The sequence below is a fragment of the Erinaceus europaeus genome, chromosome 4 (genome assembly GCF_950295315.1).
Source record: "Erinaceus europaeus chromosome 4, mEriEur2.1, whole genome shotgun sequence".
In the NCBI taxonomy this organism is placed as follows: domain Eukaryota; kingdom Metazoa; phylum Chordata; class Mammalia; order Eulipotyphla; family Erinaceidae; genus Erinaceus; species Erinaceus europaeus.
The window spans coordinates 53,290,845-53,316,684 of NC_080165.1; the positions used below are offsets into that span (position 1 = coordinate 53,290,845).

The following is a 25,840-nucleotide window of genomic DNA, read 5'->3' on the forward strand; positions in this document are numbered from 1 at the left end:
AATTGGTGCTAGGGTTTGAATTAGGGACTTTGAAGCCTCAGGCATGAAAGGCATTTTACCCAACCATTATGACACCTTCCCTGCCCAACTTATTTATTTTACTAAAGAGACAAAGAGGAGAGAGAGAGAGAGAGAGAGACACGGGGGGAGGAGGGAGAAAGAGAGAACCAGAATATCACTATGGCACAAATTTAGGGACCTCATGCCTGAGTCCAACATTTTACTCATTGTGCTACCATCTGGGCCACTATATGTGAATCCTAATTCTACCACTTTGTAGGTGTGTAATCAGGGCAGATAAATCTGTCAGTTTCTTTCTTTCTTTTTCTATTTTCTTTTTTTTTAATTGCATATAGACAGAGAAATTGAGGGGAGGAGGGGATAGAAAGAGAAAGAGACAGACACTTGCAGCCGCGCTTCATCACTAGTGAAGCTTTCCCCCCTGCAGGTGGGGACCAGGGGTTTGAACCCGGGTCCTTGCGCACTGTGTGTGCTCAACCGGGCGCACCACTGCCTGGCCCCTCAGCTTCTTCATCTGTAAAATAAAGATATAAGACAAAAAAAAAAAAAGTCTCTCTGGGTTATAAAGAACAAATGTACGAGGGAGGCAAGAGAACACTCGACCTTTCTAATAATGAAATGAAATGCCCCCACACCTATGGACATCTAATCTTTGACAAAGGTGCCCACAACTATTAAATGGGGAAAGCAGAGTCTCTTTAACAAATGGTGTTGGGAAAAATGGGTTGAAACATGCAGAAGAATGAAACTGACCACTATATTTCACCAAATACAAAAGTAAATTCCAAATGAATCAAGGACTTGGATGTTAGACCACAAACTATCACATACTTAGAGGAAAATATTGGCAGAACTCTTTTCTGCATAAATTTTAAAGACATCTTCAATGAAACAAATTCAATTACAAAGAAGACTAAGACAAGCATAAACCTATGGGACTACATAAAATTAAAAAGCTTCTGCACAGCAAAAGAAACCACTACCCAAACCAAGAGACCCCTCACAGAATGGGAGAAGATCTTTACATGCCATACATCAGACAAGAGGCTAATAACCAGAATATATAAAGAACTTGTAAATCTCAACAACAAGACAACAAATAACCCCATCCAAAAATTACTCTACCACAGTAGAGTTCCAAAAAGCAGAAAAACACATGAAAAAATGCTCCAAGTCTCTGATTGTCAGAGAAATGCAAATAAAGATAACAATGAGATACCACTTCACTCCTGTGAGAAAGTCATACACCAGGAAATGTAACAGCAGCAAAAACTGGAGAGGTGGTGGGGTCAAAGGAACCCTCCTGCACTGCTGGTGGGAATGTCAATTGGTCCAACCTCTGAGGAGAACAGTCTGGAGAACTCTCAGAAGGCTAGAAATGGACCTACCCTATGATCCTGCAATTCCTCTCCTGTGGATAGATCCTAAGGAACCTAACACACCCATCCAAAAAGATCTGTGTACACATATGTTCTTGGCAGCACAATGTGTAATAGCCAAACCTGGAAGCAACCCAGGTGTCCAACAACAGATGAGTGGATGAGCAAGTTGTGGTATATATACACAATGGAATACTACTCAGCTGTAAAAAATGGTGACTTCATCGTTTTCAGCCGATCTTGGATGGACCTTGAGAAAATCATGTTAAGTGAAGTAAGACAGAAACAGAAGGATGAATATGGGATGATCTCACTCTCAGGCAGAAGTTGAAGAACAAGATCATAAAAGAAAACACAAGTAGAACCTGAACTGGAATTGGCGTATGGCACCAAAGTAAAAGACTCTGGTGTGTGTGTGGGGGGAGGGGGGGTAGGGTGGAGGAAGAATATAGGTTCAAGAAGGATGACAGAGGACCTAGTGGGGGTTGTATTGTTATACGGAAAACTGAGAAATGTTATGCATCTACAAACTATTGTATTTACTGTCGAATGTAAAACATTAATTCCCCAATAAAGAAATTTAAAAATAAAGTTAAAAAAATAAAATTAAAATAGTGAAATGAAATGAAATAGCATAAAATGGTATTCTGTACGGCTACTGCAATTTTAAGGAGGCACTTTACAGTGAATTCCACTACTGGATCCTCGTAAAGTTGTGAAACCCTGAAAATAAATAACCCTGGATCCGAGCAAACTCTTTACATCTATTACCAAAATTCCAATGCAACGTCACAGTAGCCGACTGAACGTGGCGCTATAATCTCCCCGAGTTCCTCTTTCCCTCAAGGCTCCTGGGAGCACAGTACCATTGGTTATGACGTCACAACCAATCATGGGCCTGAACGCATGGACGCTCTAGCCGACCACGCGCTCGCTCGCTTAGAACACGGCGCTCTAGCTGGGAGGCTTAGTTTCTCCTCTCGCCTGCCCTTCAAACCCTGGGGGTAGCCGAAAGCGGCTGAGGATTCCCAGTGTTTTGGGGCTCCGTGGTCCTGGAGTGACGAGGAGTGAGTAATAAGAGAGCTCGGAATATACGCGCTAGGACTTAAGGACAGACCAGAAGTGACCCCCTGAGTGGGGAGAGGTTTGCTAGCAAACTCGGCGTGTCCTTTCCAGCCCTGGGCTGCCACTCACTCCATCATGGACCACGCCGGCGCCGGCTCCAGCTTCCAGTCTGACCTGGATTTCTGTCCCGACTGCGGTTCGGTCCTGCCTCTGCCTGGGCCTCAAGAGATGGTCACCTGTTCTCGCTGTGGCTTCTCCATCAATGTGCGAGGTGAGGGTCTGTCTGCAGCCGTCCTATCAGAGGGACCTTGGAGGACCTCCAGATTGGGGGACCTTAAAGTCAGGAGAGCAGGCTTTGGGTTTGGGGAGAAGCCTGAAGGAAAGGTTCTAAGACCTGCTGGCCCAGTGGAAAGGGTGGCGGGTAATTTCGGGTGTCAGCCCCCTCAGCTTTCTCTCCACAACCGATTCTTACCGCCTGTGCAGATTTCGAAGGGAAGGTTGTGAGGACCTCAGTTGTGTTCAATAAATTGGAAACAGCCATGACTATATCGATGCAGGAAGGACCTGAGTTCCAGGGACCTGTGGTAAGTAAATGACAAGTAAAGGACCAGACCCACTACATTGGGTTGGAAAGAAATAGCGGGGCAACTGCTGAAGTTTGTAGAGTTTTGTGCCCAACTCCCAACTGGGAAAATGGGTCTGTAGTGTCTGTGTGGCATGCCAATGTGGTGAGAAAGAAGGGGGACGTGACCAGGCATCCCTAACCTAACTGCTTGTCAGGTTGACAGGCGCTGCCCTCGATGTGGCCATGAAGGGATGGCATACCACACCAAACAGATGCGTTCAGCTGATGAAGGGCAAACAGTCTTCTATACCTGCACCAGTTGCAAGTGAGTGTCCTTCCCCTTCGCTTTTCTCAGTCTTGTTGTGAAGTAATCAAACCTAGCCCTCCTCCTCCCCACCCCAGCACTGCACAGCTCTGGTTTATGGTATGAGGGATTGAACCTAGGACTTCAGAGTCTTAGGCGTGAAAGTTTTTTGCAGAACCATTATGTTATCGCCCCCGCCCACAAATCCACTTTCTTTTCCTATTGAATACACATTTCCTTTGGTCTCTCCCCTCATCTCTGCACAATTTAAGTAATAGAAAACTTTATGGCAGGCGGGGGTAGATAGCATAATGGTTATGCAAAGAAACTCACATGCATGAGGCTCCAAAGTCCCAAGTTCAATCCCCCACACCACCGCAAGCCAGAGCTGAGCAGTGTTCTGGTGTTTCTCACTGTGTCATTCTCTCTCTGCATCTTTCTCAAAAAATAAATAACAAAAAAGAATCTATTAAAAAAAGAGGAAAGAACTGCAGGGGGTGGAAAAAAAAAAAAGCAAACTTTATGGCATTTATTTATTAGTGTGGGGGCCCTGCATATGAGCAGTTTCACTACTCCGGCTGTCTTTTTCGTTCAGATAGAGAACCAAACACTGATAGACACCACAGCTCAGGAACTTCCTGAAGGGCCAGTGTGACATTCCCTGTGCCGCTTCTGGGCTTGAACCTGAGTTACATATAGCAAGGCAACAACTCTACCTACTTAGCTATTTCTCTGCTTTTTTTTTTTCTTTTAATTAGACTTTTCTTTTTTCTTTTTTTTCCACCTCCAGGGTTATTTCTGGGGCTCAGTGCCTGCACTACAAATTCACTGCTTCTGGAAGCCATTTTTCCCATTTTGTTGCCCTTGTAGTTGTTATTGTTATTGTAGTTATTATTGTTGTCATAGCTGTTGTTGTTGTTGGATAGGACACTCTGTGAAATGTAGAGCGGAGGGGAAGGCAGAGAGGGGGAGAGAAAGATAGACACCTGCAGACCTGCTTCACTGCTTGTGAAATGACCCTCCAGCAGGTGGGGAGCCAGGAGCTCAGACTGGCATCCTTATGCCAGCCCTTGCACTTTACGCCATGTGCACTTAACCCACTGCTCTACCTACCGCCCAGCCCCCTGAATTAGACTTTCTTTTCTTTCTTTTTTAAGATTTTATTTATTAATGAGAAAGATAGAAAGAGAGAGGACCAGACATCACTCTGGTACATGTGCTGCCAGGGATTGAACTTAGGAGCTGATGCTTGAGAGTCAATGTTTTATTCACTGCGCCACCTCCCGAAGCACTAGACTTTTCTTTACAGATGTATATCTTTATAAGAGAGAGTGGAAGAGGAGAAAGAGAGAGAACTAGAACATCACTCTGGTCACTACACTTTTTTAAATATATTTTATTTATTAATGAGAAAGATAGAAGAGAGAGAAAGAGCCAGACATCACTTTGGTACATCTGCTGCTGGACATTGAACTCAGGACCTCCTGCTTGAGAGTTTAATGTTTTATCCACTGCACCACCTCCTGGACCACTGGTCACTACACTTTTCATGACTTTTTTTTTTTTTTTTGGTAGTCAGTGAACTGAATCCTTTACCATACATATAAGGAGAGGCCCAGTAGGTGGTGTAGTAGATAAAGCATTGGACTGTCAAGTCTGAAATCTCTAGTTTGATCCCCTCTGCATTGCATGTCCCAGAGTAAACACTGGTTCTCTCTCCTCCCCTCTCATAAATACATACATTCCCCTCTCATAAATACATACATACATACATTTTAAGGAGAAAAGAAGAGAGATAGAAAAGAAAGAAAAGCTATTTGTAAGGAGACATGGACATACCTAAGTAGATTTGCATGCTTAAGGTCCCAGGTTCAATTCATACAGGTGGTGCCAGGTATTGGACCTGGGACCTCATAGCCTCAGGCATGAAAGTCTTTTGAATAACCACTGTGCCGTCTCCCAAGCCCAGATTTACTTGTTTATCCATAGGCAAGAGAGGAGAGGGTGAACCAGTATATCACTGTGGCATATTGACGCTGGGGATCACCCTTGGGACCTCATACTTCTATGCCCAATGCTCTAGCTACTATGCCACCTCTACCACATTTTTTTTTTTTTTTTTTTTTTACACCAGAGCACTGCTCAGCTCTGGTTTGTGGTTGTGCAGGGGATTGAATTTAGGACTTTGGAACCTCAGTCATGAGAGTCTCTTTGCATAACCATTATGCTATCTACCCCTGTCCCTACCACTCATTCTTTGTATTTTATATAAGGAGGGAGGGAGGGAGAGATACTGCTTCATCTGTAGAGCTGTCTTGTGCTATGCATGGTACTTTTATGTGTTGGGACGTGCACTCTACCAGCTGAACTTTTCCACAACTACTATAAATTATATGTATGTGTATATATGTATATTTTTACCCCTTGTTATCACCTGGGGCTTCACTGTTCCAGAATGACTTTCTTTTTTCAGGAGGGGGAGAGGGGAAGGAAAGAGAATGAGAGAAAGAGAGAACACAGCACTAGAGTGTGTGGGGGCTGGTGAGCTTAGGTTGTGAACATGGCAAGGCAGCACATTATCCGATGAGCTGTTTTATTGACCCAGCTATATTTTAATCCAAGCATTTTTAGTTAACCTTGAAATTGGAATGTTCAGGGCAGCTAGTCCTCCAGTGTCATAAGTAAAGCTGCTTCCTTGATTGGAGTGTCTGAATGTCTCATCTTACACCGCTAGAACCTTTTCTTTGATCAGATATAACAAGTTCTTTCCTTCTCCTCCATAGGTTCCAAGAAAAGGAAGATTCTTGATGTTTTTCTGGATGGCCCAATAATCCCTCCCTCTATTGCTTGAAAGGTGCAATATACTGGATTCTTAGATCCCTTGTCTATTTCTGGTTGCAGTGTTTTGCACCAAGAGGAAAAGAAGCAGATCATTATACGGAGATTCCAATTATCCTTAAACTATTTCTATCCCTAGGTGAATTAGCTTATTAAAGTTATATTTTTCTATCAGGCCTTGGCATACATTTGTTTTTTGTTTCAAAATAAATGTAATGGTCATATATTTTTTTTATATCAGTAACAAAAAGATACTATAGCCTATGACAAAAAGAACAAAGTACAAAAAATTGGAACCAGGAATGAAACTAATAAAAAAGATTTTTATTTTTTTAAGTTTTTTTTTTTTAATCTTTATATATTTGATAGAGAGACAGCCCGAAATTGAGAGGGGAAAAGAGAAATCAAGAGGGAGACAGACACCTGCAGCACTGCTGCATCAGTTGCAAAACTTTCCCTCTGCAGGTGGGGACTGGGACTCAAACCTGGATCCTTGTGCATTGTAACGTGCACTTAACCAGATGCACCACCACGTGGCCCCCCAAAAGATTTTTTTTTTTAAAAATATTTTATTTATTTATTCCCTTTTGTTGCCCTTGTTGTTTTATTGTTGTAGTTATTATTGTTGTTGTCGTTGTTGGATAGGACAGAGAGAAATGGAGAGAGGAGGGGAAGACAGAGAGGAGGAGAGAAAGATAGACACCTGCAGACCTGCTTCACCGCCTGTGAAGCGACTCCCCTGCAGGTGGGGAGCCGGGGTTCGAACGGGATCTTTATGCTGGTCCTTGTGCTTTGCGCCACCTGCGCTTAACCTGCTGTGCGACAGCCCGACTCCCCCAAAAGATTATTTTTATAAACATTCCCTTACTGTCTAAACCCCGTGATTCTTAAGCTTAGAGAAGCACAAAGGTGATGTTTGGACAGTGTTCAACAGAAAATTTAACCAGCTCTATTTGATAATGTAAATTTGAACAACAAAACCCTGATGCCAATGGATACTAGTATGTACTTACTACAGATAACATTTTGGGGGGAAAATGTCATTGCTCATAAAATAAATGCATATGTATTCAATGTGACATTCATACATAGAAACAGAAATGGGAGGAGGGAGTGTAGATATCTTTTTTTTTTAACTTTTTAATTTTTTTAAATATTCCCTTTTTGTTGCCCTTGTTTTATTATTGTAGTTATTTTTGTTGTTATTGATGTCGTCATTGTTAGATAGGACAGAGAGAAATGGAGAGAGGAGGGGAAGACGGGGAGAGAAAGATGGACACCTGCAGACCTATTTCACCGCCTTTGAGGTGACCCCCCTGCAAGTGGGGAGCGGGGGGGCTCAAACCTGGATCCTTATGCCGGTCCTTGTGCTTTGCGCCACCTGCACTTAACCCACTGTGCTACTGCCCGACTCCTGGGAGTGTAAATATCACACACATTTGCTTTTGGGCCTGGGTGGTGGCATACCTTGTTGAGCATACATGTTACAATAAGCAAAGAACCTGGTTCAAGCCCCTGGTCCCCATCTGTAGGGGGAAAGCTCCACAAGTGGTGAAGCAGGGCTGCAGGTGCCTCTGCCTCTATCTCCCCTACCCTCTCAATTTCTGACTGTCTCTATCCAGTAAATAAAGATAATAAAACAAATAAAATAGACTTTTGCTTTTTTTTTTTTTTAATTTATAAAATGGAAACACTGACAAGACCACAGGATAAGAGGGGTACAGTTCCCACCACCAGAGCTCCATATCCTATCCCCTATCCTGATAGCTTTCCTATTCTTTATCCCTCTGAGAGTATGGACACAGTGTCATTATGGGGTGCAGAGGTGGAAGTTCTGGCTTTTGTAATTGCTTCCCCGCTGAACATACAGATGTTGACAGGTGGGTCCATGCCACTACAGAAATCAAACAAAAAACTTTTGTCTACCTTCTAGCTCCCTATTTTGTCACTTGTTCTCCCCAAAGAACATACACATGCTGCATTTCTTTTTTTTTGCCTCCAGGTTTATCGTTGGGTCTCCGTGCCTGCACTAGGAATCCACTGCTCCTAGAGGCCAGTTTTTCCCTTTTGTTGCCTTTGTTTTATTGTTGTAGTTATTATTGTTGTCCTTGTTGGATAGGACAGAGAGAAATGGAGAGAGGAGGGGAAGACAGAGAGGGGGAGAGAAAGACAGCTGCAGACCTGTTTCACCGCTTGTGAAGTGACTCCCCTGCCGGTGGGGAGCCAGGGGCTTGAGACAGGATCCTTGCACTTAGCGCCATGTGTGCTTAACCCGCTGTGCTACTGCCCGGCCCCCCACATGCTGTATTTTAATTGTAGCATGTCCTGTACTGTAATCTGTTTATCATCCCAGAGAGGTTATGTGGCACAGACTGCTCAATTCAATTATTCCCACAGATAACTGTTAACAGTTAACTTCTTATTTTGTGTTACTTATTTTATTGTGTTATATATATATTTCTTAAAATATTTACTCCCTTTTGTTGCCCTTGTTTTATTGTTGTAGTTATTATTGTTGTCCTTGTTGGACAGGACAGAAAGAAATGGAGAGAGGAGAGGAAGACAGAAAGGGGGAGAGAAAGATAGACACCTGCAGACCTGCTTCACCACCTGTGAAGCGACTCCCCTGCAGGTGGGGAGCCGGGGGCTCGAACCGGGATCCTTACGCCGGCCCTTGCACTTTGCGCCACCTGCGCTCCGCCCGATTCCCGTGTTATATTTTTGTCCGTCCAATAATGAAATTTTTTTCCTCCTAGACTGGAAAGTAAAAAGCAGAATCCGAGGGTTTCATGTTCAATCATCAAGGCCTGGCACAGTGACAGGGAAAAATACTAAATTCATGAAGTGCTTGGCCCAGAGCGCATAGTTACAGGCACAGATGGAGAAACAGGACCTCGATGAAGGGTTTCTAACTGCTTGACGGTCCTATTTAATTCCTATCCGAAAGAAGAGTGAACCATTTACAGGGCACCTACTAATTTTCCACGCCCTCCCACCTAGGTGGCGGGAGGTGGGGGGGAGGGAGGAGCTCAGCCACCGGAAGTTTGACTCCGGTGTGCCCTTCCCTCCCCCCTGAAGCCTTGCTGCGGGCCACACCCAGTCTGCAGCTCCCGGCCCCGCACTGCCCTTCCCCTCTCCTAGAATCACTGCAGTGTGTGCGTACTGTGCCCGCCTACCACTCCCGCGGTGCCGCCCCTTCCGCCCAATTTGTCTCTTGAGGCGCGTGCGCATTGACGTGTTATGGCGGAATCGATCCTGCGACACTTGCGCTTTGACGCCGTCGGTACCGGGGAAGGGGAAAGGGCGACTGCTGACTACGTCACACCGGCACCCGGAAGCGGAGAGTCGGAAGTGGGGTCGGGCAAGTTATCCCCAGGGGTGGGGAAGCGGAGGCCCGATAGGAGGGGGAAAAAGAAGGCAGAGGATCCTGGCTACTGCTGTGAATCCGATACTGATTATCTTAGCTCTTGGGACGCTGAAGAAGAAAAGGGTGTTTTAAACCCCTTCCTCTCCTCCTTCTCAGTCTAAGCCATGGCTGAGGCAGGAGCTGGGCTGAGTGAAACCGTCACTGAGACAACGGTTACCGTGACAACAGAGCCCGTGAGAAAGGGGGGCGAGAGGGCGGTGCTGCCTAGGGGTCTGCCGGGGCACGGGGCCTTGGAGAGTTGCTGGAGGGGCTGGAGTGGGGGGGATCCGGGAAGTGTGGGGCTATTCGGCTTTGGGCGATGTGTGAAGTGTCAGAGATGGTGCAGAATGCTGGTGAAGTGACATGTAAGGAGTTAGGGCTTAGGTGAAGCTGCTTGGATGGTGCTGTGTATAAGTAATGGAAAAATGGGACTTGGAGGCCGAGGAGCAAGGGAGGGAGCAGGGGTAGAGATATGTAAGAAAGCCTGGTTGGAGGCCAGCTTTAGGGTCTTCTGTCTTTTTTTTAATGATTGCATAATTAGAAATAAATATTTGTTAAAAGGATATGTAGAGGAAACTAATAAAAGGAAGGTGTGTTTTGAGAAATCAGTGTGTAAGCAAAAGCATAGAGTTTTTGCAAGTTGCTTTCAAAAGGAAATGGTTGTTTTAGGCTCGATAGCCTCTAGATTAAGAGGATTTAGAAAGAAAAGAAATTAGCATTTTTTTTAACTTTTTTTTTAATTTTTAATATTTATTTTGTTTATTTATTCCCTTTTGTTGCCCTTGTTGTTTTATTGTTGTAGTTATTATTGTTGTTGTCGTTGTTGGATAGGACAGAGAGAAATGGAGAGAGGAGGGGAAGACAGAGAGGAGGAGAGAAAGACAGACACCTGCAGACCTGCTTCACCGCCTGTGAAGCGACTCCCCTGCAGGTGGGGAGCCGGGGTTCGAACCGGGATCCTTATGCCGGTCCTTGTGCTTTGCACCACCTGCGCTTAACCCGCTGCGCTACAGCCCGACTCCCAAGAGGATTTAGAATAATAGTTGTCAGACATGCCAGAATGGATAAAAAGTGGGGAGAGCTTGGCTTAAGGATGAGAAGTGAGAATGGAGTGCTTTTTTTTCATGGAAGACAGAGCTAAGGGGTTTGGAGAAAGAAATGGAGATTAATGATTAGGCACTGGGAAATGAGGAAATAATTTTCGTGTGTTAACACCACCAAGCATGATTTGAGGAGGAGAATGGAGAGATAGCAAGGATCATATTTTTCTTTTTAAAAAATATTTTACTAATTTTATTTAAATGAGAGAGAAAGAGACAGAAAAATCAGAGCACTGTTCAGCTCTGGTTTATGGTTGTGCCAGTGGTTGAACCTGGGACCTCTGAGCCTCAGGTTTGAAAATACTTTTCATAACCATTATGCTGTTTCTCCAGGCCTCCAGGATTAGATTTTCTCTTCTTTTTTAACTATTTATTTTAAAAAGGAGATATTAACAAAACCGTAGGGTAGGAGGGGTACAACTTTCTTTTAAAGGTTTGCTGAGATGTCTCCCCAAGAGGCATAATGGTAGAATAAGGGATTTGGGATTATAATCCACAGTTCCATCCTCTGTATAGCGTATGCCAGAGAGATTGATGCTCTGGTGTTCTCGTTCTCTCTCTCTCTCTCTTTCTCTCTCTCTCTCATAAATAAATCTTTAAAAAAAAAAAACACCTCGGGATGGAGCCAGGTGGTGGCACACCTGGTTAAGCACACATACTACTGTGTGCAAGGACCCAGGTTCAAACTCCTGGTCCCCACCTGTGGGGAGGAGGGGGGCTTCACATTTGGTGAAGCAGGGCTGCAGGTGTCTGTCTCTTTCTCTCTTTATCTCCTCCCCTCTCAATTTCTCATTGTCTCTATCCAATAATAAATAAATGGGAAAAAAAAGGAATCAAGAATAGTAAGTACTTCCTGATTCCTCAGGGGACTGCTTGAAGTCAAAAGCTTCTACTAGTTTATTTTCTGTAAGCTTTCAGTTTCTTTGGTGCTGTGGCTATGGCACTGATCTAGGGAAGAGGCCCTCCCTGGTGGTAGTGGGGAAATTCAGTAAAAGGATTACATGGGTGAGCCCGTCCATCTTACCCTTTCAGGAGAACCGGAGCCTGACCATTAAGCTTCGGAAACGGAAGCCAGAGAAAAAGGTGGAATGGACAAGTGACACAGTGGACAATGAACACATGGGGCGCCGCTCATCAAAATGTGAGTATTTTTTGGCCTGTGATATCCCTTCATTCCTTCTGCCTTCTCATATCTGCTGATCGTCCTGAAGACCCCAGATCTCCACTTATTGGTGGTTCTCTAGCATCAGGGAGAGGAGGGCTACAACTAGGATGTGCCTGCCTGAAAGCAAGAAGTAACAAATGGGAGAATTGGAGGTTTGGGTTTCTGGCTCTCTAAAAGGGTAGAGTTGGGTGTTCCTAAGTCCTAGTAAGGAACCTGGATCTTGGAAGGTGGAAGGAGACTGGTGGAAGGAGTAGTGTGTACAGAGATACAGTGGGAATGAATCATTCTGTTTCTGCATCTTCCTTTTTTTAACTGAGCACCTTCTTCTAAATCCAGGCTGCTGTATTTATGAGAAACCTCGAGCCTTTGGTGAGAGCTCCACAGAAAGTGATGAGGAAGAAGAGGAAGGCTGTGGTCATACTCACTGTGTCCGGGGCCACCGCAAAGGACAGCGTCATTCAACCCCAGAACCAACCCCCACCACACCTCCCCAGCCTCCAGACCCTTCCCAGCCCCCTCCAGGGCCAATGCAGCACTAAATTCCTCTCTCCCCTACCATTCCTGTGTCTGTCTGGCCCTGAATGTATCCATGTTGCTACTTGGGGACTAAACCCATGGTTTGACCCTTCTCTAGCCTCCCTCTCCTCTCTCCTCTGCTTGATAGAAGAAAGAGGAGGGTGGGTGGCTAGAGACCCTGGAATTCTCACTTGCTGCTATTCAAAAACCCAGACTCCTGGGTTTTCCCTAGTCCTTCATTTCTTCAATACCATCCTTTTTCCAGGGACCCATCTCGGTCCGTTCCTTCCCTTTATTCTCACTGCCAAACTGCCTGTCCTGGGATCCAGTTAGCTTGGCTCCTTGCATTCTCAACTTGAGTCCCAGCCACGCAGATTGGGTTTCCAGCAGCCCCAGATCTCACTGCCAGGGTCCCAGTTAGATTCCAGGCAATTTTGCCCCAGCTATGCTTGTTAACCCTGGTCTACAGCTCTCCCACAAATGTAATTATATAATACTACTCTTAGTCCTTGCCTGTGGGATTTGAGGTTTTGTGAGAGACCTCAGGACTCCTAATCCCCCATTTCCCTTTCTCCTCTTGTTAGAGGAGATAGAAAAAGAGAGACTGATCTTCATCTGTCTCACATTTAATGGATAATGGAAAAAAAAAAAAAAGAATTTCTTCTATCATGTGATCTAAGATTTTTTACAAAACTGACTTCAAGACTGGTCACTCAAAGCCAACTATCTCTTCAACCTTTGATCTTGCAGCTTTAGGTGACAGATTCAGCATGGTGATGGTTCCAAGGGTCAGGGTGTCTGGGAGAGGAAAGAAAAGGGAGCAAAGAGATGGGGAGCATGGCCCTACACTGCACTCTTACCCTTTCCTTTGTAAACTGATGTCTGTCTTATCCCAGATGCCCAACTCTTCACCCTCCTAACTGGTATCAGGATGTTTTCCTGACTCTTGCCGTGCACAATTGCAGAAATCAGTCAAATCACCACTGAATCTCATTTATTGCCACAGATGCACAAAATAAATAACCCAACATCACAAAATGTGTTAAATATGGGCCCATTTATATTTATGGGGCAAGACGTGAGGCTATATACAAGGATGACTTTGGGGTGTCTAGACCCTCTCAGATTGAGGAAAAGAGAGGTAGCACCATTGGTGTCTTATGAATATGTGTGTATGGGGGGGGCAAAGGGGGAGGGTTTTTAAGGTTCTTAATGAAAAATGACTGCAAACATAGGAAACATTTGTGGATTAGGAAAAAAAAAAAGTATAATTAGCCTGCCCAAACACCCAGAAAAGGCTGAGATTTCTATGGGGCCCTACAAAGTCAGCCCTTTTTTTATTTTGTTTTTTCTCTCAGCAATCTCTTGTTGCTTTTTTATAAGAACCCTTAGACTGAATGGGGCAGTCAGAGTAAGCCTTGAAACTGAGAAGGCATTAGAGCCTTTGAGAAAATGCAAGTACAGAAGGGGTTGGACTAGTTGGGTGTATAGTAGCAAACATGGGCCATTTACGAATACTGACAGCAGGACCTGTTGCCCAATTCAGTCCTAGAATAGTAAAAAAAAGAAAAAAGGGGTGGGGTGGGGATGGGCATGAATTGGGATGTTATGTGGGAGAAGCGTCCCAAGAAGGAAGGATATGTGTGTGGAAACAGGACGCCAGGTGAGGTCTTACGAAATGGTATAGGTGGGTGGGGTGAGTAACTACACCTGCAGTGAACTTGTGGACAGGATACTTGCAAGTGAGATGTCTGTGCCCAAGATGAACCTCACTGTGGGCCAAATTCGAATGTTAAGAGGGGTGGGGGGCACAACCTAGGTAGGCTCAGCTGCTCAGCCTTCCGCTGGCACAATGCGGAGCGGGGCACGGGGGTCGTGGGTACACAGGAGCGGGAAGATGCGCTCCCCCAGGGGCCCAGGAGCCTGGAAGGCGAAGAGCAGGTCCAGTGAGCGGCCATCGTAGAAAGCTACGCGCCCCCGCTCCCAGTCCAAGTCAACGCGAATGCGCCGCGGCGGAGGCCCAGCGCCACCCAGCGGGGTAGGCTCGGGTGCTGTAAGCGCCCACAGGCGGCCCCCGCGGCCCTCCAGGGCCCACACGGAGCCCGCGGGACACAACCCTACGCGGCCCTTGCGTCGCACTGACTCTCCGGCTGCGCCCACCGCGTAGCGGCTCTCCCCGCCGTCCTCTTCCTCCCCAGAGGAGTCTCCGCAGGAGGAGGCGCCCACCGTCTCCACCTCCCAGCAGTGGCGCCCAGCCCCAAAGCCCTGGGCGCCCAGCACTGCCGGGAGCTGATCGAAGCGTGCGGGGCCGTCAGGAGGCGCAGGTGTTCCCGGAGGGGCCAAGCGGACACTGCGGCGGTCCGGGGAGATGAGAAGGCCGTGGTGTGCGGTGCCAGGGTCCAGAGTCAAGTCAGCTGGAGAGGGAAGGCAGCGAGAGGTCTTCGTAAGGGGCAGTTCGAGACAGGCAACACAGGAAGGATATACAGGATGGCACAAAAGTCACCTCACAGCAGACTCAAAAGGCTGTTAGAGAGCCAAACAGGGTTGAAGGTATGAAGGGCAGAGCTGGGCAAGAGGCAGCTTGTGCACTGAAGCACCACTTAATTCTGCAGAATTGAACTTGAAGAAAGACTCTGGTGGCCCAGGGCAGAGAGCAAAGCAGAGGTCTCAGGGTGTGTGGGGTTGGAGGAAATGAAGCTAATCTGAGTTTAAATCTGAATCTGCGGTATCTGGGGTGGGGCTTAGGAGCTGGGGCAGCTGGCCTGAAGAGAGATACCAGTTACCAGAACTCCCAAGTGACAGAGGGGAGGGGTAAAGGGAGGGATCCTGGGTATTCTGAGAAACCACCCTACTCACCCACAGAAATTTGTAGGGAAGTGGACAGCCCTGTTTCTATATGGAGGGTGGGGCAGAGGACAGAGAAGATAGTAACAGCAAAAGGAACCAGAAAGAATCACTGGCCTTGTGTCTATTAGATGCTTTGAGGAAAGATACTTGAATTAGAGGTGCTAAAGGTGGTCTGGTTTAGGTAAGATGGTGGTGGGTAGGTGATCAGTTGAGTGGGGTATGTTATTTAAGTAGTTTAAAGAAGGATGGAGGGGGTGAGGAGATAGCATAATGGTTATGCAAAAAGACTTGTGCCTGAAGCTCTGAGGTCCCAGCTTCAATGCCCAGCACCACCATAAGCCAGAGCTGAGCAGTGCTCTGGTGTGTCTCTGTCTCTCTCATTAAACTAAAGCAAACAAAACATTTAGTAAAAGGGTGGAAGGCTGTCGTGGGAGTGGTGGAAAACAGAACACCTCCAATGTTTCAGAGGAAGTCCCAGAGACAAAGGGATGTAGGAGTCCTGGGACTCTTCTCAAGAACATTAATGAGAACTGGTGGAGCTGTGTGAATAGACAAAGAGGTATAAAGGCTGAAATTTGAGAAATGCAGGATAATCACTGTTATGAGTTGAACTGTGGTATTCCTTCAAAATAAAGATGTTGAAGTTTCCCAAAACCTAAGAAATGTAATTTTAGTGGTCCGGGAGGTGGCACAAAGAATAAAGCATTGGATTCTCAAGCATGAGGTCCTGAGTTCGATCCCTGGCAGTACATATACCAGAGTGATGTCTGGTTCTTTTTCTCCTCCTATCTCTCTCATGAATAAATAAATAAATTCTTTAAAAAAAAAAAAAAGGTCCAGGAGGTGGCGCAGTGGATAAAGCATCGGACTCTCAAGCATGAGGTCCTGAGTTCAATCCCCGGCAGCACATGTACCAGAGTAATGTCTGGCTCTTTTTCTTTCTTCCTATGCTTCTCATTAATAAATAAATAAAATCTTTAAAAAAGAAAAAAAAATGACTTTCGATTCCTAAGGCATGAAAGGCTTTAAAAAAAAAAAAAAAAAAGAAATGTAATTTTATTTGGATATAGGGTAAAGCAGTGATTAGGTTAAAATGAGATCATTGGGGTGGTCCATAGTCCAATATGACAGATATTCTTATAAAAAGGAACCAGAGATAGGTGTATACAGAAGGAAAATGCAGTAAAGATACAGACAGAATAGCTTGGGACGTGCTGCAATGGATAAAGACCTGGACTCTCAAGTATGAGGACCCAAGTTCAGTCCCTGGCATTGAAAGTGGCAGAGTAAGGCTCTGGTTTTCTCTCTCTCCTCATCTTCTTCTCTAATTAGTAAATAAATGAATGAATGAATGAATAAGACCTTATTTTATTTTTTTAAACCACCTTTTAAAATTTATTTATTCCCTTTTGTTGCCCTTGTTATTTTATTGTTGTTTATTGTTGTCATTGATGGATAGGACAGAGAGAAATGGAGAGAGGAGGGGAAGAAAGAGGGGGAGAGAAAGATAGACACCTGCAGACCTGCTTCACCGCTTGTGAAGGGACTCCCCTGCAGGTGGGGAGCCAGGGGCTCGAACTGGGATCCTTACGCCCATCCTTGCACTTTGTGCCACCTGCGCTTAACCTGCTGAGCTACCGTCCGACTCCTGACCCTTTTATTTTTAAAGATAGAATTCCAGGAAGTGGCTCAGTGGATGTAGCCTTGGACTCTCAAACATAAGGTCCTAAGGTCAAATGCCAGCATCCCATGTGCCAGATGTTCTGGGTCAATCTGGAATAATCAATCTCTTCTCTTCTCTCTCTCATTAACAAGTACATACATCTTTAAAATAAAATCATGCAAGATGAGAGGTGGTACAGTGAATAGAAGCACTGGATTCTCAAGCACGGGGTCCTGAGTTTGATCCTCAGCATCACATATGCCAGAGTGATGCTCTGGTTCTCTGCATCTGTCTCCATTCTCACTCATAAATAAATGTTTAAAAAAACTATCAGACTTGGGAGTCAGGCAGTAGCGCCGAGGGTTAAGCGCAGGTGGCACAAAGCACAAGGACCAGCGTAAGGATCCCGGTTCGAGCCACTGGCTCCCCACCTGCAGGGGAGTTGATTCACAGGCAGTAAAGCAGGTCTACAGATGTCTTTCTATCTTTCTCTCTGTCTCCCCTCCTCTCTCCATTTATCTCTGCCCTATCCAGTAACAACAATAATAATAACTACAACAATAAAACAAGGTCAACAAAAGGGAATAAATAAATATTAAAAAGTCACTCTTGGCCTTAGCGCCATCTTCCTAGAACCCTTGGCACGATGAGAGCCAAGTGAAGGAAGAAGCGAATGCGCAGGCTGAAGTGCAAAAGAAGAAAGATGAGGCAGAGGTCCAAGTAGACTTGTGCACCATGGAAGCCACAGGAGCAGAAATAAGGGATCCCGGAGGCCGGAGGTGCTGGTACAAATTGGACTTCTGTGCTGCAGCCTAGAACTTGTTTCAGCGGTTCTAGAACCTCATCACCATTTGATCCTACGCGACCATCTCGAGTGACCTTCATTGCTCATAACAAAACACAGTCCCTTTTGCTCTTTTGCCTTGGACTTGACATTCTGGACTAGTTCTGCTCTCCTTTTGGCTGAATGTAACCCGTGTACAATAAATAGCCTCTTCTGCTATCTTACCTGAAGGGAGAGAGAAAAAAAATCAGACCTATCTGACTTTAAAAAATAATTTTATACAACATAAGGATCCTGGTTTCTAAACTAATTTTTTAAAATTTTTTTAAATATTTATTTTATTTATTCCCTTTTGTTGCCCTTGTTTTATTGTTGTAGTTATTATTGTTGTTGTCGTTGTTGGATAGGACAGAGAGAAATGGAGAGAGGAGGGGAAGACAGAGAGGAGGAGAGAAAGACAGACACCTGCAGACCTGCTTCACCGCCTGTGAAGCGACTCCCCTGCAGGTGGGGAGCCGGGGTTCAAACCGGGATCCTTGTGCTTTGCGCCACCTGCACTTAACCCGCTGCGCTACAGCCCGACTCCCTTGGATCCTGGTTTCATCCCCTGGCTTCGCACCAGCAGGGAAGTCATTTCACAGGCAGTGAAGCAAGTGTGCAGGCATCTGTCTTTCTCTCCCCCTCTCTGTCTTCCCCTCCTCTCTCCATTTCTCTCTGTCCTATCTAACAACGATGACATCAATAACAACAACAATAATTAAAAAAAACAAGGGCAACAAAAGGGAAAATAAATAAATATTTAAAATTAAAATAATAATTTTATAGAATACTTTTATTATCTTCACTTATTTATTGGATAGAGACAACCAGAAATGAAGAAGAAGGGGGAGATAGAGAGGGAAAGACACAGAGACACCTGCAGCACTGCTGCACCACTTGCAAAGTTTTCTTCCTGTAAGTGGGGACTAGGGGCTTGAACTCCGGTCCTTACACATTGTAACATGTGTGCTCAACCAGCTTCTCCACCACCCAGCCCCCCAAATAATTACTTTTTAAATGAAAGAGAGATATAGACATAAAGATACACACACAGAGAGGAAGAGATACTTGAGCACTGCTCAGTTCTGGCTTATGGTGGTGCTGGGGATTGAATCTGGGGCTTCAGAGCCTTAGACATGAAAGTCTTTTTGTATAACCATTATGCTATGTCTCCAGCATAATTTCTAAAATTTTTTTTATTTATAAAAAGGAAACATTGACAAAACCATAGCATAAGAGGGGTACAACTTTGCACAATTCCCACCACCAGAACTCCATATTCCATCCTCTCCCCGATAGCTTTCCTATTCTTTATCCCTCTGGGAATATGGGCCCAAGGTCATTATGGGATGCAGAAGGTGGAAGGTCTGGCTTCTGTAATTGTGTCCCTGCTTAACATGGGTATTGGCAGGTCAATCCATACTCCCAATAAATATTTTAAAATAAGTAAGTACAAGACAGAGAACCTGCCATCTACAGCCCAAGGAATATCTGAGATGCCAGAAGTTAGGAGAAAATCAGGGAGGATATTCTTCACAATCTCAGAAGGAACCTTGATTTTGGACTTCTACTTCCAAATGTGAGAGAATAAATTTCCATTGCTTAAGTTACTCTGTGTGGAAGCCCTAGGAAACTAAATGCAGGTATATATCAAGGACTTCATTATTTTTGAGGGCAAAATGGGAACAAACTTAAAACAATTTTCATTCAGTTCCTACCCCTTTGCTCTCCTTACCTGTCAGTCTATGAAGCATGTTTTTAACCACAGGGTAATCTTCAGGGAGATCATCTTCTGAGTGATAAGACTTGGGTCTTGGGGCATCGAATCTGGACAGATGAGGAAGAAGGATCAGGGAATCAGTAGATACCTTCTATCTCTGATCCATCTCCCCAAGTCACACATCTCTGGAGCATGAAGGGGTAAGGACATAACCAGAAAACTTATGACTGGTTGCTATATTGCACCAAAGTAAAAGACTCTGGAGTTGGGGGGGGGGGCAGGTCCTGGAACGTGATGGCAAAGGAGGACCTAGTGGGGGGTTGAATTGTTATGTAGAAAACTGAGAATTGTTACACACGTACAATCTATTGTATTTTACTGTTGATTGTAAACGATTAAACAAAACTTATAACTGGGGGACAAATATGTGAACTCAGTGAAAAGATGATAGATAATGGTGACTGGCAGTGAAAAAGAAGGAACAGTAAAAATGGACTCACCTTCTCCATGTCTTTCTCAAATCCTGGTGGGCAGAAAAAAACATAGATGTGAGCTTTAGGCTTTATATTATTGGGGGACCCTCCCCGACCCTCAAGTGAACTGCTTCTGACTTGGTGAGGTAACTCTCCAGCTCTCAGAGTGATCTCATACCTTTATCTCCTTTGTTCTCTTTTCTTTCTCATTTCCCTATCTCCTTTCATGACCTTTGCCCCTTCTCCATCAACACTTTCTTTTCATCCTCCTAATCCCTTCCCTCCCCACATTGTTCTCCTCTTCCCCATTCCACAAGGGCTCTCAGTTCCCTTTCTCTAACTTTATCTAAGCCCTATTGTTGATCTCAGGCTCCTTACTTTCCCCTGCTGTACCCCCCCCCCCTTCGGAGTGTTTCCCAGCTAACCCCACCCTCCTCATCACACAGACCAAACATACTCCGAGCGCTAGGGTAAATTGTTGTTATACAAAAGCCTTATAATAATAAAGCTGCTTCCTCTCTTTCCATAAAAACTCAATGGGGTTTATTTGGCCCTTTATTTTGTGTTTCTACCCTGGCTGACGAGGCAGCTGGACTTGGATGTGTCCCAGTTAAGTCCAACAGATTGCAAGCTAACAAGCCAGTCAGGAGAGGGCGCTGGATTACCCCTCCAAATTCTAGGATTCCCCTCCCCTCCCTCAATTGTCCAGGAGGAACGACTGAAGCAAGCCAGTACGGAGGTGAAGGGAGCGAGGAAAGGCAATTTGCTTAAGTATGTCAATTACACCTAGACTAATTAGGTCTATGTCTACTTCAAAGGTTGGAAACGAGACCTGAGACCGGCTTGGCTGCTGGGGAGAAGCCAGTCGGGAATCCCGGACGCCTGGGGCTCCAGCAAAGGAATGGATGGAGCTGGTGGAGGGCCAAGGTTTCTCGGGGCTGGTGAGGGGGTAAAGGAGTAGGTTGGGGTGGTGGTGGTTAAGGGTTGAGGGTGGAGGAGAGTGATATGACCGAGGTTTGGAGAGGAGCCAGAGGTCGAGGTGCTCTCTGGGACCTCGCCTCCACTCGCCACGGCCGGTCACCGCCCCTACCCAGGGCCCTGGGAGGAGCTGAGGACAATAACAAACCACTCACAGATCCGCTGGGGCCGGAACCCGGGAACCAACCCCGCGGTACTACTAGGGCCCTGGATAGCTCCCCACTCCCTACCTCCCTCATTTAAAAAAAACTTCCCCCTTCTTCCCAGTGCCTCCACTGCAGTTTTATCCCCTCCTTCTCTCCCCATCCCTAAGCTAATTCTCACCCCCCCATCAACTTCCCAGTTTCCCCACTCCCGGTGCACCCCCAACCCCAACCCGCGACTCCCTTCTCTGCCAGGTCTCCTGGGCGCCAAGCAAAGAACCTCCCCAAGTCTCGCAGTTCCCTCACTTGCAGGGGGGTCAAGGGGAGGGGGTCTCCTCGGAGTCCTAGACTAACCCTTTCTCTGCGTCCTCCTCCTCTAGGTCCTCTAAGTAGACATGGGTATTCGTCCAGCCCTCCTTCCCGGCCAAGTGTCCCCCACGTCCTTCCAGGGCCCCTCACTTCACTTGCAGACTCGTGGTCAGCCCCCGTCCTCTCGTCCTTTGCTTTTCTCCGCCCGCCTCCCCCCTTTGCTGGGGTCCTGCGCGGGAGATGCCGTCCCCCCATTCCCCGGTAGCCCCAGGATCCCCCCCCCCGCACCCGCGGCCCCGCCTTACCTCTCCCTGAGGGTCTAGGCAGCCCATGGTGGGGATGCGGCCCCCGCGGCGCCTGCCAGTGCGCGCCCCGGGCTCGGCCAGCTTGTCACGCAGCCCGCGGCTGATCCGCACCTCCACCGCCAGCCGCACGTTCGACCTCAGGCTGCGGCGGGGGCACAGCTGGCCGCAGCGGGGGCAGGTAATGGGGGGCGCCTCTGTGCCGGGCGCCGGCGGGGCTCCCCAGCGGCAGGCCAGGCACGCGCGGCAGAAGCTGTGCTCGCACGCCAGGAGCACTGGGTCCTCGAAGGGACCCCCACACAGCGGGCACGTCGCCAGCTGCTCCAGACGCTCCACCAGCCCCGGGCCCAGCTCGGGCGCCTCCATGGGAAGCCCGCGTCCCGGCGCCCACCCTTCCGAGACCTCCGAGACCGCCCCCGAGCGCGCGGATGGCGGGCTGCCCTTGCGGACTGCCAAGTCAGTTCCCCTCTCTCAGCCTCCCGCATTAACTTTCTGACTCCTCTCTGCCCCTCTCCTGGAATTGCCTCGCTCTCCAGCCAGTTTTGGGCTCCGCCAATCTCCCCACCACGTCAGGCTTTATAGGGAGGGAGGAGGCCCCTGCGGGAGGTAAACATCAGGCCTTGCGTAATGCCCCATCTGGTTCTCCCGCTTCCCCGGGAAGGTTTGGGAGAGGAGGGTGGGAGGAAAGGACACCTAGGGCCGCAGGCTGAAGGGGTGGTCAGCAGGGGGCGCTTTGGGGCCAGGTAGGTAGGTGTGGGGAAGCTAGCCCCCTGTCACCCCCCTGGAGAGTTCCAGTCTCACCTCCCCCACAGACCTGTGGCCTGCGGGTGGGCAGGGTGCCCGGGCTCACTTTTGGCATTGTGTTCACACATTGCCGGGGTGTGAGTCACTCCAGATGTCTGGCACACCTACATCTGGGGGCTGGGGGCCGGAAGCATGGATCCTGGCTTATGTGGCTTTGGCAGGCCCTCTGAGTGTTGGCCTGTGGCTGTCTTTCCAGGAGCTTCTCTCCTTTTCATCTTCCTGCTTTACCTATTAAGGATTTAAGGACACACTGTAGCTTGGACTAAGGGGTGGGGAGCAAGCACCCACATTCTGCCTTAAGGTGTCTCTTTAGGGCTCCTTCAACTCTGACTATGGCTAGCTCCCAGGACTTCTCTTGCTAAGTTTTTCCTCTCGTTAAGTTTTTCCTCTCTCCTCTCTAGTTCTCTCCCCCTTTGTGTCTCTGTTTCTCTCTTCTTTATGTATGTTTTAATTACCTACCCCCACTCCACCCCTGCCTTCTCTGTTTTGAAATCCACCCAAGGATTATCCATTTCAATTCTCTTGATACAGCAAGGCCCAGAAAGCTGGCATTGCCAAGGTCACATAGCTAAGGACTGACCAGAAGTGGTGCCATATCTAAATCATCTGAATTTTGCATCTGTGGAGACTCTATCCTGACCTCCTCACCTTTGTTTGATTGTCTAATTAATGAGAGACAACCAGAGCATTATTCTGACACATGTAATATCAGAGATCAAACTTGGGACCTTATGCTTGTAAGTTCAATGTTTTATTCACTGGACTACCTCCCAGTTTGCCCTTTTTTATTTTAAATCCATAAAACTCAGTTCTGTGTCTGATTTTTTCCCTTTTCTTTTCCTGTTCTCTCACCTCTTCTCTTCACTTCCTTCTTTCTTTTCTTTATTTCTTTTTTTCTTTTTAACCAGAGCATTGCTCAGCACCGGCTTATGGTGGTGCAGGGGATTGAGCCTGAGACTTTGGAGCATGAGAGTCTCTTTGCATAACCATTATGCTATCAACCCCTCCCTCCATCCTCTTCTCCCCTTCCTCATGTTAGCTCTTCTACCCCTGTCATGCTAGGCTTTTCTCTCTGGGGGCCCTTGAGGTTGTAAGTAATCAAACAAGATGTCTATAACTGGTAATACACACCATTGTACTGTCATGCATGTGCACCCATCAATGTCCAAGTGCCCATAAGTCCACATACAGCTACATTGAAACAATGCAAACATCATAGATGTACCCTAGATGTCTCATACACACTGAATATCACTGAGCAGGCTACGCAGTATCATGTAGGACTGAAAAACATACTCAAAGGAAGCATGCTAAGAGACACTGTCACTAGTCTTATTGTCAATAGGAGCAACAACACAACAGTGAGTCTTTATGGAGCCACAGTATTTTATTAGGCACCCCTCAAGGCAACCTTCTTCCCCTCATACTTATCTAGGAGACAGTCAAATATGAAACTTTAATAAACAAACCCACACAAATAAACATATGTACACTCATCTTGGAAAAAACCTTCAATTTAAAGGTTATAAAATGTATACTCAAGTAAACCACTGCAGACATGACTAAGATTTATTGTGTAGAAGGTGGGCTTCCATGGTGTGGTAGGTAGAACAATGGTCCCTACAGTTCTGTTGGTCCATGTCCTATTTCTGGGACCCTAGGACTATGTTTGCTTACATGGCAAAGGAGAATTAAGATAGCTTGGGCAATAGAATTTGAAAGTAAGGAAATTGTTGGGAGGCCAGGGGGTGGTGCTGGGTTAAGCTCATATAATACTAAGCACAGGTATCTGGGCTTGAGCCCCCCACCTACAACAGGGAAGCTTCACAAGTGGCAAAGCAGGTCTACAGGTGTTTATCTTTCTTTCTCCCTCTCTGTCTCCCCCTCCTCTCAGTTTCTCTCCCTCCTATCCAATAAAGTGGAAAAAGAAATAGCCACTAGTAGCAATGAATTTGTAGTGCCAGCACCAAGCCTAGCAATAATCCTGGAGGCAAAAAAAAAACCCAAAAAAAAACCTGTTGGCATTTCAGTATAGAGTAAACAGCCTGCATGTGTGAGGCCCAGGTTTCATTCCCTGGCACTGCATATGCCAAAGCTGAGTAGTGCTTTATTCTTTTCTCTTTTTTTAAAAAAATATTAATTAATTAATTTATTCCCTTTTGTTGCCCTTGTTTTATTGTTGTAGTTATTATTGTTGTTATTGTTTTTTGTTGTGGGGTCCTCTGTTTTCTAGATAGTCTCTTATTTATTTATTTTTTATTTTCCCTTTTTTGTTGCCCTTGTTTTTTCATTGTTGTTGTAGTTATTGTTGTTGTTGATGTCATTGTCGTTAGATAGGACAGAGAGAAATGGAGAGAGGAGGGGAATACAGAGAGGGGGAGAGAAAGATAGACACCTACAGACCTGCTTCACCGCCTGTGAAGTGACACCTCTGAAGGTGGAGAGCCGGGGGCTCGAACCGGGATCCTTACACCAGTCCTTGTGCTTTGTGCCACATGTGCTTAACCTGCTGCACTACCACCCGACTCCCAGTCCCTCCTTTTTAAATAAATATTTATTTATTCCCTTTTGTTGCCATTGTTGTCTTGTTGTTGTAGTTATTATTGTTGTTGTTGGATAGGACAGAGAAAAATGGAGAGAGGAGGAGAAGACAGAGAGGGGGAGAGAAAGATAGACACCTGCAGACCTGCTTCACAGCTTGTGAAGCGACTCCCCTGCAGGTGGGGAGCCAGGGACTCAAACCAGGATCCTTACGCTGGTCCTTGTGCTTGGCCACATGCGTTTAACCCGCTGCACTACCATCTGACTCCCATTGTTGTTGTTATTGATGTCACTTGTTGTTGGATAGGACAGGGAGAAATGGAGAGTGGAGGGGAAGACAGAGAGCGGGAGAGAAAGATAGACCAGTCCTTGCGCTTTGCGCCACATGCGCTTAACCCACTGCGCTACTGCCCAACTCCCTCTTTTCTCTTTCCTCCCTCCATAAAATCAACCAATCTTTTAAAAACAAAGAATGTTTTCCACATTATCCAAGTAGTTCCAGTGTAATCACAGGATCTTTAAAAGTTCAAGAGGGTCTAGGGAGACAGCAAGATGGTTAAGCAAAAGATGTTATGGCTCTGAAGTATTTCTGAATTATAAAGCTTCCATTTTGTATTAGGTAAGATAATTATCTCTCCAAGTATGTGTCGTTTTATATATTTCTTTTGTCTCCTTTTCTTCCTTTTTTTTTTTTTTACCTCCAGGGTTATTTTATTTATTTATTTTAAATATTTATTTATTCCCCTTTTTTAATTTTTAAAAAAATATTTATTTAATTTATTTATTCCCTTTTGTTGCCCTTGTTGTTTTATTGTTGTAGTTATTATTGTTGTTGTCATTGTTGGATAGGACAGAGAGAAATGGAGAGAGGAGGGGAA

General features: G+C 46.1%; 3 protein-coding genes across 3 annotated transcripts; 2 read left to right on the plus strand and 1 right to left on the minus strand.

Annotated features, from left to right (window-relative positions):
- Positions 1-2,361: 2,361 nt before the first annotated feature.
- On the plus strand, positions 2,362-6,348 carry POLR1H (RNA polymerase I subunit H). Its single transcript, XM_007532282.3, has 4 exons — positions 2,362-2,736; positions 2,949-3,049; positions 3,246-3,355; positions 6,118-6,348. The coding sequence occupies exons 1-4, from the start codon at positions 2,601-2,603 to the stop codon at positions 6,140-6,142; spliced, it is 372 nt and encodes a 123-aa protein (XP_007532344.1). The 5' UTR covers positions 2,362-2,600; the 3' UTR covers positions 6,143-6,348.
- Positions 6,349-9,440: 3,092 nt separating this feature from the next.
- On the plus strand, positions 9,441-12,401 carry PPP1R11 (protein phosphatase 1 regulatory inhibitor subunit 11). Its single transcript, XM_007532283.3, has 3 exons — positions 9,441-9,772; positions 11,711-11,819; positions 12,180-12,401. The coding sequence occupies exons 1-3, from the start codon at positions 9,704-9,706 to the stop codon at positions 12,380-12,382; spliced, it is 381 nt and encodes a 126-aa protein (XP_007532345.1). The 5' UTR covers positions 9,441-9,703; the 3' UTR covers positions 12,383-12,401.
- A 937-nt stretch (positions 12,402-13,338) lies between these two features.
- On the minus strand, positions 13,339-22,166 carry RNF39 (ring finger protein 39). Its single transcript, XM_007532284.3, has 4 exons — positions 21,621-22,166; positions 19,913-19,935; positions 19,428-19,519; positions 13,339-14,773 (listed from the first exon to the last, which is right to left on the minus strand). Exons 1-4 carry the CDS (start codon positions 21,981-21,983, stop codon positions 14,193-14,195), a joined length of 1,059 nt encoding a protein of 352 aa, XP_007532346.1. The 5' UTR covers positions 21,984-22,166; the 3' UTR covers positions 13,339-14,192.
- Positions 22,167-25,840: the final 3,674 nt, after the last annotated feature.

What these genes read in the sequence shown, in the direction of transcription:
- PPP1R11 (XM_007532283.3), top strand. Translation starts at nt 9,704, where the DNA reads ATGGCTGAGGCAGGAGCTGGGCTGAGTGAAACCGTCACTGAGACAACG. An exon ending in TTACCGTGACAACAGAGCCC is followed by an intron (nt 9,773 to 11,710) that starts GTGAGAAAGGGG and finishes TTACCCTTTCAG; the next exon opens with GAGAACCGGAGCCTGACCAT. An exon ending in GGGGCGCCGCTCATCAAAAT is followed by an intron (nt 11,820 to 12,179) that starts GTGAGTATTTTT and finishes TTCTAAATCCAG; the next exon opens with GCTGCTGTATTTATGAGAAA.
- POLR1H (XM_007532282.3), top strand. Translation starts at nt 2,601, where the DNA reads ATGGACCACGCCGGCGCCGGCTCCAGCTTCCAGTCTGACCTGGATTTC. An exon ending in CTTCTCCATCAATGTGCGAG is followed by an intron (nt 2,737 to 2,948) that starts GTGAGGGTCTGT and finishes CCGCCTGTGCAG; the next exon opens with ATTTCGAAGGGAAGGTTGTG. An exon ending in TATACCTGCACCAGTTGCAA is followed by an intron (nt 3,356 to 6,117) that starts GTGAGTGTCCTT and finishes TCTCCTCCATAG; the next exon opens with GTTCCAAGAAAAGGAAGATT.
- RNF39 (XM_007532284.3), bottom strand. Translation starts at nt 21,983, where the DNA reads ATGGAGGCGCCCGAGCTGGGCCCGGGGCTGGTGGAGCGTCTGGAGCAG. An exon ending in GCCTAGACCCTCAGGGAGAG is followed by an intron (nt 19,936 to 21,620) that starts GTAAGGCGGGGC and finishes TCTGCCCACCAG; the next exon opens with GATTTGAGAAAGACATGGAG. An exon ending in CATGCTTCATAGACTGACAG is followed by an intron (nt 14,774 to 19,427) that starts GTAAGGAGAGCA and finishes TTCCCTCTCCAG; the next exon opens with CTGACTTGACTCTGGACCCT.